We start from the raw sequence: 18,554 nt of genomic DNA, 5'->3' as shown, positions 1-18,554 counted from the left end.
TATAACTCATCCCATGTATTACATCAATCTCTTATATTGTTAATTTAAATCAACTTTGTGAATCGAATTTTCCTTCACTATGGGAGGCCAAAAAGGGCCAATGAGATTTGATCTGTGATATCCAGAGTTAAATAAAGTATGATCTGCTGAAGAAATATTCAGCAGATGATTTTCAAATGATCTGCAACCCTATGCTGACTCTGCTGCAGTCTACAGTCTTGAAAACCCTCCACAAACTGTAGAATCATGTACACAGGAATGTGCTAATGATTTCAAACTTATTTTTTAGTTATTTTAGTAGTTCACTGGATTTTAAATTTTTTGGTTGAAATGTCACAAACCCTATGACACTACATATGTGCGAGTAAATGTAACCGCAGCCATCATTGGTTTATTTCCTCCACTCAAACTACCAATCATAATCACCAAGTCACTTTTATATGTCAGATAAAAAGGAACACCCCAATGAACACTTCATGTAAATCACTAAAATAAACCTGTCTTTAATGTTACAAAATCTCACTATTTGACACTTGAGTGATTCCAAAATGGAGACATAGTTTCCTTATAAAGAGAAACAACTGAGAGCAAAATAGAAACTTTCTAAGAGGACTTAAACAAGTAACCGAAAATTTAGAAACTACCTAAAAGACTATATATTAAACCAAATACTTAAATGACCATTAATATAATGTTAATACTTTACTGCCCTCCCTTCATAGTCATATTACTAACTACCTGGACAGAAAACAAACTTTTCAAGTTATTTGACCATGAACATATAGAAGGTTGATTCCTCCCTAGAATGCTCCACTACATAAGCCTATGGCTAAGACTCTCCCTGGTTGGACATCTGATCAGCCGACTGCTTTTTGAAGAGCCTCTGAATATGAGTAAGCTTCCCATAGTAGTGATAGGTGATACTCTTCTTGGAATCCTTTTGTTGTCCTTTCTGCTGAATGGAGATGTCTTTGCCTTTATCTATGGCACTAAATGCCTATTCCACATTGACCATGTCATTGGTGCTACCAAACTATTGTCTCCACCTAGCCTGTTGCAATAGCTTATTGCACAACTCATCAATATTCTAAGTCAAAATTAGTGGAGGTAATGTTGAGCATCTCAATAAAGTGTTCATAGGATTGTGGTAGACTCTCTAGCGTAATCAGCACAGTGTCCTCTTCTTCCATCTTGCGATCAATAGCCTCCAATTGATCATGTATTTCATTGATCTTCATAAGATGCTCCTGAAGAGACATTTTCTCATCCATCATAAGAGAGAACAACAAATTCTTCAAAAAGAAAGCTCAGCTTTTATGCAACATTTCATAGAGACTTTTCATATACACCCAAATCTTTGCAACAAACTTGTCAGGTGACAATTCTAGAAGCATCTCATTGGTGACGGATAACTTCAGCAACAACCACTTCTTGGTTGAGTTCATAAAATTTGCCCTGGTCTTTGCTTGCCGCTATAGGGTGAGTAGAGTTACCCAGAACAAGTTGGTCCAAGCACCAATACTCAAAAATTGAGTGCATCCTTTGCTTTCACGCATTGTAGTTCATGTCATTTAACCATTGATTGCCCTCCAACATTAAGTCGGGCAATGATGCCATCCCTCCCATTTTCTTGTGCACAAAAAACGAGGTAAACTCAAGCTTCAAAAGTGTATGAAATTTTCTACCAAAAATAGTAAAAGGCTTCAACAATAGCTGGCGCAATCTTCGAAAATTCTGATTTTCAGGTCACAACCAAACAAACCAAAGAGCAAATCCATAAATTTGCAAAGAGTACAAAGCTTTACTTTGGAAGAAGAAAAAATGAGGAAAATAGAAAATTCCTAGCCAGCCAGACCACAAGAACTTTCTCAAAAATACCCTTCTCAAAAAATAAGTTTTGCATCTTGAAACGCCAAAAAAACACAAAACGTGAGACAAATCTCACCAAACCCTCTTGCGAGCATGGCAGATAGGCAAAAACAAGGTGTGAAACTTCACACACAAGTCAAAGGAAGTCTGAATGTGTGCAAAGGAAACCCTAAAACTGTTGAACAGCCACCAAAAAATACACAAGTGCAGGCCAAAAAAGTCACAGCTCAAAAAAACATGAGCCAGAAATACTGAAGAAAAACCCCTCTACAATCACAAGTATGAATAGATGCCACAAAAAAACACTTGGGCACAGTCCTGTGAGTCAAAAACAAAACAACCTGCAGCCCACAAACACTGCCTGAAGCCCTCAATCTCTGAAAAAACATTGAATGGCACCCAACAAAAGTTAAAACCAAAAGAAATCATGTGATTGTGAGTCTTCCCTCTGAAAACATCCACAAGACAGTCATGATGCACTAGAAAAACTCTGCAACCAACCAAAAAAAACTCTTCGCAAACACTCACCTAACAGAATTGTTTCCAAAAAGAAATTGAGATGATAAAGTCTTTGTAAAAATTTCCAGATGGTAAAGCTATGAATTTTTATAAAACATTCACCAAAATGGCATAAGCTTCAATACTATGTATGAACTTTACTATTTGATAATTGAGTGATTACATCATGGAGTCATAGTTTCCTTATAAAGATAAACAGCTGATAGCAAAATAGAAACTTTCTAAAAGATTTAAAACAACTAACTGAGAAATTAAAAACTACCTAAAGGACTAAATAATAAACTAAATATCTAAATGACCACTATTATAATATTAATTACCATATTATTTAGCGAGGAAAACAATCATAAACAGCAAGAACAATTTAGATTCACACCAAAGAGCAGCTCATAATATGTGATATACAAAATCCAGGAATATAGGACTTATTAAGTATTATAGAAGATACAAACACTGGAAAATAATCTCTTCTCATATAATGAATTTGTCATTTCAAAATTGCTATATAACATTCTAGTTTTCTAAGTATCACCCTATTAGATATTCTAAAAGAACAATCATAATATTCTATCCATTTCAATAAGATTCCTAAATCACGACCACCACCTAGATAGATTTCTTTCAACATTTTTTCCCCACTGATATTGTCATATCACAAAAGATCATGCCATAGCCTATCTTGTCTACAACACAAATTATTAGCAATTATAACTTCCCTCACCATAAAATATCTAACAATTTGCAACAATGCAGTCACAAAAACCTTTATTATGATTTTTTTGAAAATAGATTTAATGGTGCATACAAGGCAACATAAATATTTTGGCATCATGTGACCCAAAGCCATTTCACTGTAAGGCATTTTATGAGCATTGATTATGATACTTCCAAGTCAATGGATCTATCTATAAGACAGAAGTCAGCAAGAGAACAAGTAAATCAAGGCAAGAATCCTGCACCCATGTTACAAGATCCATTATGCATTCAGTCACCAAACTTAAACAAAACCTTACCCCAGGGAAAAGATGTCCATTGATGGCTTCAAAGTAGTATCCAGATTTAGTTGACCATCACCTCCCGGCTCGTGAAAACGCTGTATGAAAATAGAAACGGATTAGTTATTTAGCAAGAGGGCTATGGTCTTTAGAGCTTACAATGTATAATTAAAATGACAGAATTCTTAAGGGTCCTATAATAATATTCAAACATGATAAAATAACTCTTAACAAATTTGACCATAATAAACAGCATGAAGGCCTCCAAACTTAAATGATTTGAGATCAACTTCTTGTTTGTGATAATACTAAACCTTAATTTATTAATGATGAACAATAATCATTTTATAATGATATCAAAAAGTTAAGAAAAAAAAAAAAATCAAGTTAGAAAAAAGTATATTACTAATAGATTAAAATGAACAAGACTGCAAGAAGGCATAGTAAAATGTTAGCAATTCCTGTGTGCTAACTATTAGGATGCAAACAAATTCTAAAAGGGCAGTTACAACATCCATCCACAAAGCACATATCAAAATCAGAACAGAATTGTTCTATATGTATGACTTGGCAGAAAATATGCTTGCTATGAATAATCATATTAGTGAATGTATGTATTTAATGGTTAACTACTGGAATGTTCAGTACATTAGATATGCATCAGAGATGGTCTTTAAAAGGAAATCTCTATATCAACCCGATCATGCAAACAACAATGAATATGGGATCTTCTAGACAAAACAAGCCCTATGCTCCACGGGAACACATCACCTGTGCTTTTATCCCCGTTCCCATACTGGGGACATTATGATATGCATATTTGAAATTTCTCTATATTTTTAAAAATTACCTATTCTTCAACAGCCATTCCCAGCCGTCCCTTAAAAACTGGGCCAAAAAATGCCCATACCAAAAACACATCCCGCTGTCCCCTGTTGTCCCTCCCCCAGAAATTCAGTGCAAAGTAGAATGCTACACCTTCCATGTAAACTCATTATAATTGACAAGGGCTCAGTTTTTCAATTTGTGTGAACAACCATGCTAGCTTGTAATGTGCACATTAATGAGTTCAATATCATTCAGGTGAAGATTAAGAGGCTTCGTCATTCAGCTAAAAAATCTTTATAATGCTATTTCTATTATTTTAGACTGGTTAAAAATTAAAATTCATTTTATTCTGTTATATTTCTGTTAACAGAAATATGCCTAGAACATCCCCAGTCCGTTCCCTTAATGTTTTGGGGGCATCTAGGCATCTCAGGTCTCCCAATATTTAGTTATTGGTTTACTAACTAATCCAATTATATATAAACATTCTTCTGATACCAATGATGTCTGCAAACAGTGTTTAAAGCTAAAGGCCTTGCCAGCCTAACTCAATGTAATGTCCTCACCTCAAATCTTTTAAAATTAAAATGATTTCTGCTAAAATTAGCCACTACTAATGTCAGGCAGCAGCAGACAGCCCATTTTAATATACCAGCCTACCCGCCCAAGGCAGCTAACCGTCTATATAATATGGGACTTTACTCTTAACCCTACAATTTCTTTAAAATAGAAAAGAATTTAATTAAAAGTTATCCGGGGCAGCAATTAAATAAGAAAGGTTGTTACTCTTTAAAATGTGAAAGGTTGTGACCATAGTTCCCAATCTCAGACTTGGCTCAGACTCGGCCAGGCCAATTCAGCTATGACTTGGCAACAACTTGACTACGACTCTGAAAAATGAAAAACCCTTGAAATTTAGAGATTTTTAACAATTCAAAAATCATTTCATGCACCCTTTATTGAATAAGACTTAAAGACACTATAACATCATCAAATAGAAGCTAATTTGTCATTACATACATGAACAAGAAACATAAATGATAAATCCATCATATTCATAAAATGTAAATTGTAACTAAGTCTGCCAAGAATATGGAATTGAAACTAAAGGGATTTTGGATGAAATGAGTTAAAATCTCAAATTTAAAATTATTTGTGCTAAAATTAACCACTGCTAATTCAGGCAGCAGCAGGAAGCCCTTTTTAATAGACTAGCCTACCCGCCCAAGGCAGCCAACTCTCTATACAATATGGAGCATTTACTCTTAATGTTACATTTTCTTTAAAATATAAAAGAATTTAATTAAAATTAAATTAAAAGTTATCAGGGGCAGCAATTAATATAAGAATGATTGTTACTCTTTCAAATGTGAAAGGTTGTGACCAGAGTTACCAAACTCCGACTTGGCAAGGCCAACTCGACTTGTAACTTGGCTATGACTTGGTAACGACTCAACTACGACTCAGAAAAATGAAAAAACCCTGAAATTTAGAGATTTTTAACAATTTAAAACTTGTTTCATGCACCTTTTATTTAATAAAACTTAAAGACACTATAACATCGTCAAAAGGAAACTAATTTGTCATCAGATACATGAACAGCGAATATAAATGATGAATCCATCATATACATAGAATGTAAAGTGTAGCTAAATCTGTTAGGAATATGGAATTGAAACCAAAGGGATTTTAAATGAAAAGAGTTAAAACCTTTAGACAATCCTTGCTCTAGCTTCAATTGACCTTAGAAAGCGAGGAAACATTATGGGGGATTTGAATGCTGAAGGCATCTTGAATCTTGGAATTTGGGTGAGTCTAGGATTTTTTGGAAAATCCCAAAATCTAAATTTTGCATCTTAACTCCTACAAAGCTGAAACATGACTCAGACATCCTGACAGTATTTATACGAATATAATTTAAGTATAAGAAAGGAAACTTATACTTAAATGTTATATTTGTATAATCCTGCCCGTCCCCTAAGCCAAGTGTTGAATTGCAGAGTAAACTTGCAAGTGTACGCCCGGACCCAGACGAGTTGTGCATGCTTGAACTCAGTGAGTTGGATGAGTTATTCCAGCTCGGCAAGTTGGGCAATTCATGCCCCAAAACTCAGTGAGCTCAGTTGCCGAGTTGACATAACTTGGCTGGGTTGACCCAGCTCACCAACTCCCCTGACTTATGTCTAGTTCGGAAACTCTGGTTGTGACTCCCTCAATCAGATATGAGAGGATAAAATCTCATTGTGGAGAAGAAATCAAATAGAAAATATTAAGTGATTAGCTTATAAACTACTAAAGCCAAAGAGGATGCAAATCCTCCATGGCAAAATCAAGAGATTTAAGGACGTAAACATTTACTTCTCATATCAACTTATTTTACGAAAACCCATAGCTTGACCAACAACTAAAAGATAGTCATTCAAGAAAATAGCTGCAAATTAGAAGAAACATAGCAGAAATTCAAAACAAGATTACAACCAGGATCATTTGAATAATGTAGTAAAATTTATGACTTTATTTATTTTATATATATATATAAATGCATATCATTCTAGAATTAGAAATCTTATTTTAAGACAAAAATAAGCAATGTCCTAGAAAGGGAACCTTTCACTCACTAACTTATATAATCAAGTATAAATATATAGTAGTAGACACTGCTATAGACAATCAAATCAAAATGATCATATCCAAGACACAAGTCAAGACTCATCTCAAGTATAACATCTACCCTATCTACTCTAACTGTCAAGCTTGGGTATATTTGGTATTTGAATAAGCAACAAAATCTCAAAATATGTTTGAAGAAGAAGTGTCTTAAACTAGCGTCCCTATCCTTAATCTCTCATCAGCTCATGCAACCATACCTTCCATTTTTAGCCTCAATTCTATTGTCTCTGCAACCATGAGGGTGTCCTTCCATAATTTTTTGGTTTTATCAATTTATCTTCATCTATTAATGTACCTCACCTAACAACATATATTTCTCCTCATATTCCCAAGTTTTCTCTGCACTATATTGCAGTGTTAGTTCAAGCTATTCAAGATCGTGGATCAAATAGAGATTGACAATAAATTGTTATCCAACTATTCAACTATGACCCGAGCCAAAGTATGGAGGGCAGATGTTACCCGTAGCAGACTATGTGAAGGAAAACGTCATCTGTAGCAGACTACATGAGAACAGATGTTACCCGTGACTGAGTATGTGTTATGTGTCGATGTCTATGAGAAAACCGTCGCTAAAGATTACACTGGATACAAAGGTAATATTATTTCTGATTTCAATGTGTTCCCAACTATATGAACTTAGGATATATATGATGTGAAAAGACCCCATGTAGGATCATGACTGTAAGTGGCTAATGTGATCCGAGCCAAAGTATGGAGGACAATGTTACCCCTAGCAGACTATGTGAAGGAAGATGTTATCTGTAACCAACTATATGAGAACAAACGTTACCCGTGACTAAGTATGTGTTATGTGTCGATGTCTATGAGAGAATCATCGCTGAAGATTTCATTGGATGCAAAGGTAATATTATTTGTGATTTCGATATGTTCCCAACCGTATGAACTTAGGATATCTATGATGTGAAAAGACCCCACGTAGGGTCATGGCCTTGCGTAGTTTCAACCTAAAACATTTCTGTTTAATAGCCTATGAACCATCGAGACTTTAGCAAGTTCATTTGATATGAGACACTAATGAAGTTTATTCAATCGGATATAATAATTTGATTAGCATATGTGTGTGTGTGTGTGTGTGTGTGTGTGTGTGTGTGTGTGTGTGCACAAATATATTGAGAATATATATGAATCCATGATTTACAATATAAGTCAATCTGAGCGAAGCTACATTAACACTTCCTCTTAGCTAGGGAGGATTGTCACAATACAATCATCTCAAATTGATTTGGGAATATAATCATTCAATTATCATAGATATATTCTTGGTACGTGCACAGGCATCAATTTCGTGATGCCTACCAAAAAAATATATTATATCTTTAAAGGATATGAGTTATATGATCTCCGGCACACTCTGGGACAACAACTGAATGTAGTCTATCTGATAACAATGATCTCAAGGACATAACTTAATGTAGTCTCCATCATGAATAGTAATCAGTTTGTCGTGATCTCAAGGACAGCAACTTAATGTAGTCTATCATGATACATTCATTACCATGATCTCCAACACATTCCGAGACAACAATTTAATGTAATCTATCATGATAATAGATCAAGAACACAAGAACAACAAATGTAGTATCATGATCTCTTGCACATTCTAGGATAGCAATTTAATGTAGTCTATCATGATATGTTCATTATCATGATCGCCAACACATTCTGGGACAACAATTTAATGTAGTCTATCATGATAATAGATCAAGAACACAAGAATAACAAATGTAGTATCACGATCTCCAACACATTTCGGGACAACTTAACGTAGTCTATCATGATCTCTAGCACATTCCGAGACAACAACTTAATGTAGTCTATCATGATAACAGGTCAAACCATTGCTAAGATCATCACCTTACAATAGCAACTTTACAAATACATCAATTGAAAGATCCTCACCTTTCATGACATGATCCACATATGCAACAAAGCACATCTCATTATATCCACCATGAACCAAGTCAGAGGGTGGATGCACCATAGCTGCTCCTAAAGGGAGGAACAAGGGCTTTCACCTCAAAATTCTCTCTCACAGAGAAGAATGTATTACAAGGAATTTCACCTCGAACTTCTCCCTCTCAATCTGTTGGCTTTTTCCGTTCAAGGTTGCCTCTGGTGGAATATCAGACTCCCTCTAAATCCGATATCAACTCGTACAAGGTTGCCTATGATGAAGTGTCAGATTCCCGTTGAATATGGTATCATCCTTCTTACCTCTTGGCAGCAAGTCATGTCATGCTCCTTGGTTCAACAAGTATCCATCTATCTAGGGATGTTATAGTCTAGCATGAACATCAAATGACTAATGTATCCTAGATCAAAACCTCTTTGAAGCTACTGTCATAAGATTTATTCCTGCACAGTATTTGGTAGCATGCCCAATGTACCAATCTTCTTTTCCTGCAAGAACATACCTACAAACAAAGAAAAAGATCAAGGTAAATAGTTCTTGTAGCACGTATAAAAATACAAGTTGAAGAGAGACTACATTGAGTAGATAAATGTAACACTCAAGGATAATAAGTACTTATCTGCACATCACCATACTCGATACAAGTTTCTCTAATCAGAAAGCACTTTCATATAAGTAGTTATTAAACAATGGGAATGGTACGTTGCTTATTTCCCCCCCCTACAATGTAAAATTCCCAGTTCTATTTTATAGAGTTTTCAGCCGTTGTCAACATCAATGAGAGATAATCATGTATAAAGGATATCAAACTCTACCAGTGTTAGTCAACTCAAGTCACATGTCAGCAATTACTAGGTTCTTGCTTTAATACAATCTCTTATGCTCAAAGTAACAAGATTCGGACCTGGCTCAAACTCAGCAAGGGTAATTCGACTCATGACCTGGCTCGGACTCAACAGTGACTCAGCAAAGTGATAAAACCTTTGAAATTTAGAGATTTTTTTAGATTTAAATTAATTCCATGCACCCATTATTGAATAAAGATTAAAGACACAATAAAAACATAAAATATAAGGTAATTTGATCACATACATAACATACATCGATTACGTAACTACAAAAGCAAAAAAATTAAAAATCAGCCGAGTCAAATGAGTCAGCTAGGCGAGTCAACTAAGTCACCCTACCGAGTCAAGCGAGTTAGCTAAGTCAGCTCAGTTGACCCGCCGAGCCCGGGTCACGGGTCACTTTGACCCAGCTAAAGTAACTTGACTCACTGACTCGAACGACTCGCAGCGAGTCTCGTCACTATGCTTATGCTTCTTGATCCATTTTATTATGCCAAAAAATTTCAAAGAATTCTGACTACATAAATCTTGTTCTTGTCATCAAATATGAGGGCGAGGATAATCATAGCATGCGTAACGCACTACATCATAACCACTTCTGCAAACCCTTGTTTATATTCAAACTGTGTGTGCAAACTGCAGCATCCTTAGGCATCATGGTTTCATATGAATTTCATAAATAACTCCACAATGGAGACCGATTTAGGGTTTAGTTGATTTAGAAATGATATCAATAATCCTCTCAACTATTAGAATGTGGGAAAGTATATAAAATGCTAATGTACCATGGAGGTGAAGACTTCAATTTTGCATCAATGATTGTTTTGTTTCTTCTATGTTAACTTGGATGTCCACCGAGTATGCCTATTGAAGTCTTATTTACTCTAGGAATACTAGATTGAATGCCTTTTTAATAATTATTCTCATCTATTCTATTTGTGTGAAGATAATATCTCTTCTAATTTGACACTTATTCTCCTCAATGTGGAGGCCCGATAAATGGTTGTCATTCTCTTGCTTGTTGGAGAAAATATATTTTATTTGGGTCTCACTTTCCCTTCCTAAGTTCCTCCCCAATGGATTAGAAAATATAAGATTTTGAACTCCAACATATATAATTTCTGGCACAATTTAGTTATCTTAGGTATGAGGAATGTCCTGCGTACAGTGATATATCTACTTTCTTTTTGTCACTGGTTGTGCATTAGCCTTTAAAACACTGCTCTGTATCAATTGCCATTATTTTCTATTGGTCACTTTTGCTCTATTATGAGCAGTCTACCACTGCATATCCTTTCATATTAATCGTTATTATCTCTAAGTATATTTTGCTCGTACCTTTGGTTTGCATGAAATTGCAAGGTAATTAAAAAAAAATTGGTCTTTTATATTATAGAGAACATTAGATCAACAATTGCTCCCAAATACCAATGTCTACCAAATCCAAATACTTTTAATAGCTTGAGAATCATATAGTGCTATGAATAGGTGGGGTGGTTCCACTGGTAATCTTCAATATCAAATCTTTTAATGCACTAGGACACCAATTCCATATGCCAAATAGGCAAATAGAAACCATCACAATACCAGCATCCTTCAAACCAACTCCATCTTCCATGTTGTAATTTCTATGGCTCACACAATTAACACTTCTTTGCTCAATAGCATTTTGTCGTCCAGTTTGGTGATCGTTCTCAAATTGAGCACCAACTCAAAAGCAGTACTCTATAACCCCTTTTTTTCAGCAATAGCAGAATAGTCAAGCGATCTTTAACTCCTTCACTAATCACGCAAAAACATATCTAGCCCAGTCACATACGAAACATCAAAACTAATATTCACTTATAAGGTATCTCTTCACAACATGATAATGTCCTCGATGCCAAACACATATTTTGAAAAAATATAATCAACCTTGTATAACTCGTCCACTCATGGCAATAGTAAATATCGTTTGCAGGAAAAATAAAAGGAAATATTGCATCTGTAGATTAAAACCAATTCCATTAAGTCCACACTTGTATAGGAAGGACCCACAATAGACAGCATAGTTAGATCTTTGCTAGATTTAGCCTACCAAACAGATATTACTCTCTAATAACGCACAAGAATTGACAAGTTGAGGATTCTAACTCGTCCTTCCACTTTCCCCAAATAGCATGATAATCTGATTTAATTTCAACACATGCACACAAATCTCTGTCTATAATGGTCGTATGTAGAGCAGGAAAACAACATGCACACAACCAGGCAACTAAGATAAATATTCTCCAAATCAAATGTTTAAGCAGAGTTTCTGAAGTCTGCAGGAGTAGGGATTTTCCATCCAGGAGCAGATGACCCAACATTTATGAGCTATAGCAGGGTACTCAGATGACAATGCCTATAGACACATCCTGCATCGGTGATTGTATATTGCTCACATAACAGTCCCTTAATGCATGATTTGCACAAAAATGACACATCCAATTGAGATCTTCAACCAATGACTCCAGGTATAGCCAACCAAACCAATTTTCAATCAATACTGCACGTTGAGAAGCATAATCTCGGCCTTGCAGAGAACCTGGCTCCAATACCATGTTTAGGATCGTGGATCAGATAGATATTGACAATAAATTGTTATTCAACTGTTCAATTGTGACCCGAGCCAGAGTATGGAGGGCAAGTGTAATCCGTAGCAGACTATGTGAAGGAAGACATTATCTGTAGCAGAGTATATGAGAACAGACGTTACCTGTGACTGAGTATGTATTATGCATCGATGTCTCTGAGAGAATCATCACTGAAGATTGCATGGGATACGGAGGTATAATATTTGTGATTTTGATATGTTCCCAACCGTATGAACTTAGGATATATATGATGTGAAAAGACCTCACGTAAGATCAATGACGCATCATGACCCTGCGTAGTTTGAACCTTAAAACATTTCTGTTTAATAGCCCGTGAACCATTGGGACTATAGCAAGTTCATTTGATATGAGACACTAATGAAATTTATTCAATTGAATATAATAATTTGTTTAGTATATATATGCATATATATATAAGCACAAATATATTCCAAATATCATATGAATCCATGATTTACAATATAAGTCAATCCGACTGAAGCTACATCATTAACACAACCACTCCAGAATATTGTGAAGAATCCTCCTCACCCCCTAATTACAAGCAGTCGTGACATTCTTGAAATGGCAAGAAAAATCCTCTAAAGATAACCCCATCCTTGCTTTATACTCATTAAGCAAAAAAATTATTTTATTCTTCTAGAATAATTAAGAATTCTTTCATTACTTTATTTGATTCATTTTATTTACCTATATTTGGTGTATGCTTTATTCATACCCATCTTACTACATAACATAGCTTATGCTTTATTCTCAGCCAATCTCCTACAATAAATGTAGGCATATCTTGTTTTAGGCGTTCTTAAAACCATCTTAAATTCATCATTAAAACCATAAAAGTATATTCACTCTACGTTTTTAATTATTTTTTTATAAAACATATTGAATTGATGACTGTGAGGACTTTATTCATTGATCTCAAGATCATTGAACTTGCTTATAAGTTTAAAATTAATTTAAAATGGGATGGAATCAAGAAATGTAATTGCACGTCTTCCAAAAAGATTATTTTCATATTTTAATTGCAAAAGTACATCAGACTATATTTTCGAGAAAGAAAGAAAACAAAGAGTTAATCGTTTTCCAACCCCTAGGAAGTGCTACTGGTGTTTTGGGAAAAAGCTTTTGCCTGTGAGAAGATTTGCATTGCTTGAGATTGCTTGATATTTGCTTGAGAATGTAAGCCGGGCAACAATTTAAGCTTTTCTGTGCAAGTTCAAGGTTTTCTTTAAGTTTAATACAATAAGGAGAGACTGTGTGTTTTTCTTTACATGTCCAAAAATAGAGTTTCTATCATTCCATGTCTGTGCTAAAAGCCTTAGTGACTCCATCAATGGAGGTTATGTATATTTTATAACATTTATAGGAAACAGTTAAAATTTGGAATGTTAATTATATGGTTGATGCAAAATGGAAAGGTGGGGGGAAAGCTAAGGCTTAAGATAAGTTTGTCGATTTCTGTAACACTCAATGCCCTTTCCTAGTAGGTATATTGTAGATTTGTCATTTGTAGTGTTTTAGAAATTGAGAATACTAGGACCTTAGAGTGGTTGTGCTTTCCCTAACTCTAATGGACTAATTTATGGTCTGAAGCAAGAAAAAGAATCATTTAATGGATTTCATAACTAATTTTAGAATTGCAGTTGAGCCCCTATCTAGACTTGTGGCTGTCAAAATATTTCTACTAGATCAATTTGAAGATATGCAGGTGTAATGTGGAGCTCATGGTTTGAATAGTTGACACCCCTGGTTGTAAGGTCAAGATTCTCCATGGAGAATTAGATACTGATGCATTCATGTGTTGAGGCACTGTTAAATTATCAAACCAGAAAATAAGAATGCAATAATCAGAAATACAAAAACAGATGACACAATATCCTGCAAAAAGCCACCTTCTCAGAGAAAAAACCCAGGCACACCCGAAAAATGGTTCCTCCATTATGTGCTCAACATGATTTCAGTATTCTCACACTTATGATTGATAACTCTCAACAGTCAATCAATAAGCTGTTTTATCTCCCAGATACAATCAAAAAGAGAGTGACCCATACATACAAATCTAATGGTAATCAATCATATGCAGAACTATGTTTTAGCAAATATTGCACATGCAAAAAGATAACTTTGCTCTTCAAATATGTAAATATTAGAACTGTTAGAAATAGGGAATGCTGAGCGGGGGAGGGGGTGTGTGAATCAGTATTCCAAAACGTTTTGCCCAATTATGGATTTCAGCAATTAACCATATACTTGCATAAATAAACAAGCTGAAAAGTAAAGTGCATAATGCAATGAAACTCATAACACCATATTTTGCTAACTAGGGAAAACCCCGATGGGAATGGTACCCACAAAATGATGCACCAACCAAAAATACAGTGTAAGGAGTGTTAAGCCTGTTAGCAAATACACTTTAGTATATCTATCCTTGTTAAAGGACTAGCCTTGTTAGAGGTCTCAACCCTATTAGGAGTTGTATTACAAAAGGATCTTACTACCCATACAAAGAGATACAATCTATATAAGAGATATAGATACTGTACCAAAACTGACTATACTGATATCTTCAATATCTTATTAGTCCTTGTGTGTTTCTCACATTTGATCATGCACATATAACATCTGATTGAATCTGATCATTCATACATAATTAAAGCTTGCATATCATAATCATAGCATTATTGTAATCATAGCATTGTCATATTTCACATATCCGAGATGTCTTTTTATATACCCTTTACATTTACTCTGTCCAGTCAGCCTGAATAACAAAACGTGTATAACACTTATCAATACTTTTTATCACAATCTGCTAAGTTAGGGTTAACATCTACAATGTCATCACTACATTGCCAAGGTCTTGAACTGTCAAGACAATTCAAATCCTTAGCTCAATTATGCGATCTTGGCCTCATACTCTAATTCTACTATAACTAATTGACTTCATCATTTCCATCCAAAACTCATTCCAACAGTCATTAATATTAGCGAACATAGATATAGCATGTAGTGTATTATACCATATTCCAAAATTGCGTCCATATATCTGCTTCTACACTTACTGACTATAATTGCTCCTCTTCTGACAGTTATCATTTACCATACTTGGCCAATATTTCCATCAACTCTAACCAAAATTGTACCTTTACATTAAGCAACCCTAACTGATAAGAGTGTTGCCATATATGCTAACATTCATGTAATCACATTAGCCAACTTGCTTATCCATTGTACATTGTAAAACTGTGGCTTATCCATGCTTAATTTACTTCAACAACTGCAATTGACAATAGATAACAACTTCGCAATATGGAAAATACCTCACGAGGATCCCATTAGGGCTTCCAACAAATCTTCTGAAAACACTTTGAATTGCTTCCAACTCTTCAATAAGGGCTCTCTAGCGTTTTCTATAGCTCGAATGGTGATAATGAACTCTAATTTACCCTTTAAATTCTTAGCATAACACTCTTGTCATCAATTTGTTTAGTGAAGTACGACAAGTTGATAGAGTTTAACAAAACATGCTCAAACTTGCAACGATCATCCAGATCTTCAAATAAACATCTGCAAATTGAGCTATAGAATCTATGATGTCTGACATACTTTAAGTTAACTCCACATGCCTTAACTCTTCAAATCCGAGTCTGATAGTTTTCTGGTGAAGTGCTCCCCGTATATCTTATCATAGCTATTTAGGTTGAAGTAAAGGGTTCAGTGTTTTGACATTGCTTCCCTTTTGTTCTATGTGCTTACCTGATCTTTTTCTTTCCATACCTTGTTGTTAGCAATATTGCCTTCCCTTACAAAAGTCTTGTCAATGCTTTCATACTGTGTTTTGTTGTTCTTTCTTCTAGTATAGTTGTTCCTTCTGACATTAGGTGTTCTCATGTTGTTCACAAATCCAACGAATCTGCAATACCTAGCTGTATGTCCCAAATTATTACAATTGTAACATGTAACAACTGAATTTCCTTACCTTGGTCCATTCTAGTTAACTTGCAATCTGCAATCTCTGCTGATGCATCCAAAGTTATTACACTTGTAGCATGCGACATCATTGTTAATAACACTATTTATCCCCAAAGGTCTCCGTGCTGTCATGTTAGTTCTTTAATATGTTCTTAAATTAGATCTTTGGTTACATTTCTTGCATTCATGTGATTTATCTCCATAAAGCCAACAATTGAAACAATATCCAATAGGTTTTGTTTCCATGTTACCTTTGCAATCTTTCTTCATGTACCCATATTTGTTGCATGCATAGCATCTTCCTTTAAAAGATTTCCTTTGTTCTCTAGGTTCTTCAATCTGATCAGATATCTGATTTGTATCTTGTTCAAGTTCTTGCTCTACCAATATCTCAGTTTCCTTAAAACATTCTCCTTCAACACAATCCATGTCATGTCTCCTTTAGGCTTTTGTAACATTAGTTTCTCGTCAAGTTTGTCAGAACTTTCATTTCTTATCAAGATATAGCTTTGTCGTCTCAAGAATCTGAGTGCTCAAATCCCTAAATTCAAGTTCATGCTTCAATTATTTATTTTCCTTCTTTAATTTTGCAACCAAATCTGATTCCTTGATCTGTTCATCCAACTCTTTTCTTTTGGCACTTGAAGCATATATCTAATCTTTAAGCTTCTTAATATAATCTTGTTCATCCTTGAGCTTATTTTTCAATCTTTCCTTCTCATTAATTGCTTCATGCAATTCTTCAAATGTTGCTTCATAGTTACTTTAAAAATCTGATGAATCCAATGTGATCTTCCTAAAGTTGTTAAACTTCTTTTGAGTAACTAAGCTTGAATTCCAATTGTTAGAAATGGGGGGGAGGAGGCTGAATCAGTATTCCAACATTTTTTGCTCAATTATGGATTTCAGCAATTAACCATGTACTTGCATAAATAAACAAACTGAAAAGTAAACTGCATAGCACAATAAAACTTACAACACCATACTTTGTTAACTAGGGAAACCCTAGCTAAGGGAAAACCCCAATGGGAGTAGTATCCACAAAATGATGCACTAATTAAAAAACTCTATAAGGAGTATTGACCCTGTTAGGAGACTATTACATGCACTTTGGTACATTTGTCCTTGTTAGACGACTAGACCTTGTTAGAGGTCTCAAGCCTATTAAGAGTTGTATTACAAAAGGAGCTCAATGCTGATACAATAAAGTACAATCTATAAAAGAAATATAGATACAGTACCAAAACTAACTCTATTGATATCTTCATTATCTGATTAGTCCTTGTGTATTCCTCGCATCTAATCATGTCCATATAAAATATGATTGCATTCAATCATTCATACATACATATACCAACATACATAAAGTTCACATATCATAATCATAGCATTGTCATACTTTGCATATTTGAAATGTCTTCTTATATACCCTATACATTTACTCTGTATAAGTGACTTAAATAATAAAATGTGTAAACACTTTTCAAAACTTTTTATCACAATCTGCTAAGTTAGGTTTAACATCTAAGTGTCGTCCCTACATTGCCAAGTTCTTGAATCATCAAGACAATTCAATTCCTTAGCTCAATTATCTGTTCTTTGCCTCATAATCAGAGTCTGCAATAACTAATTGACTTCATGCTTTCCATCCAAAACTCATTCCAAATATCATACTAAATATTAGCGAACATAGATATATCATCTACACTCTACTATACCATATTCCAAAGTTGTGGCCATCTATCTGCTTCCAGTGACACTAGTTGACTAAAACAATTCCTTTGATGACAATTATCCTTTGTCATATTTAAACAATTTCTCCATCAACTCTTACCAAAACTATAAATTTACTTTATGCTACCTTAACTGATAAGAGGGTTGCCATAAAATGACAACATCCATGTAATCACATTAGCCAACTTGCCAACAAGAACATTAGACATGTTGAAGTTCCTTTCTCATGAAAAATTATGACCACCTAAACACCAAAAAATGATATTTGTTTTATATGAAAGAAAACGGGAAACAAAGAAGCTCCACCGAAAAATTTAAAGGGTCTCTCAATAAAGTCCAATCGAATGCCATTATAGAATAACGGATACCCCAAATATGAAATTGATGCTCCAAAATGAACCAAAGGCGACAAGGCTCAAAGATAACCAAGAGTTGACGCCAACAAGGCAAGAACAAACAAAGCTCATAATTCAACCCTTGGAAATTCATGTTTCATTAAACAACAATAGCTCTATCAACAAAACAGAGATGATACCGGAGCCATGTC

General features: G+C 34.7%; 1 protein-coding gene across 1 annotated transcript in view; it reads right to left on the bottom strand.

The window, feature by feature from the left end:
• VPS15 (protein kinase family protein / WD-40 repeat family protein) overlaps nt 1-18,554 on the bottom strand; it is a 94,441-nt gene that overhangs the window by 29,217 nt on the left and 46,670 nt on the right. The window contains exon 6 of the mRNA XM_089831761.1: nt 3,402-3,481. Coding sequence (XP_089687887.1) covers nt 3,402-3,481 — 80 coding nt within the window. The remainder of the gene's footprint in view (nt 1-3,401; nt 3,482-18,554) is intronic.

Source organism: Cupressus sempervirens, chromosome 5, assembly GCF_028749045.1.
Source record: "Cupressus sempervirens isolate cs-2001-9-10 chromosome 5, ASM2874904v1, whole genome shotgun sequence".
In the NCBI taxonomy this organism is placed as follows: domain Eukaryota; kingdom Viridiplantae; phylum Streptophyta; class Pinopsida; order Cupressales; family Cupressaceae; genus Cupressus; species Cupressus sempervirens.
The sequence above is the reverse complement of the archived record's forward strand: the minus strand, read 5'-3'. Positions and strand labels throughout refer to the sequence as shown.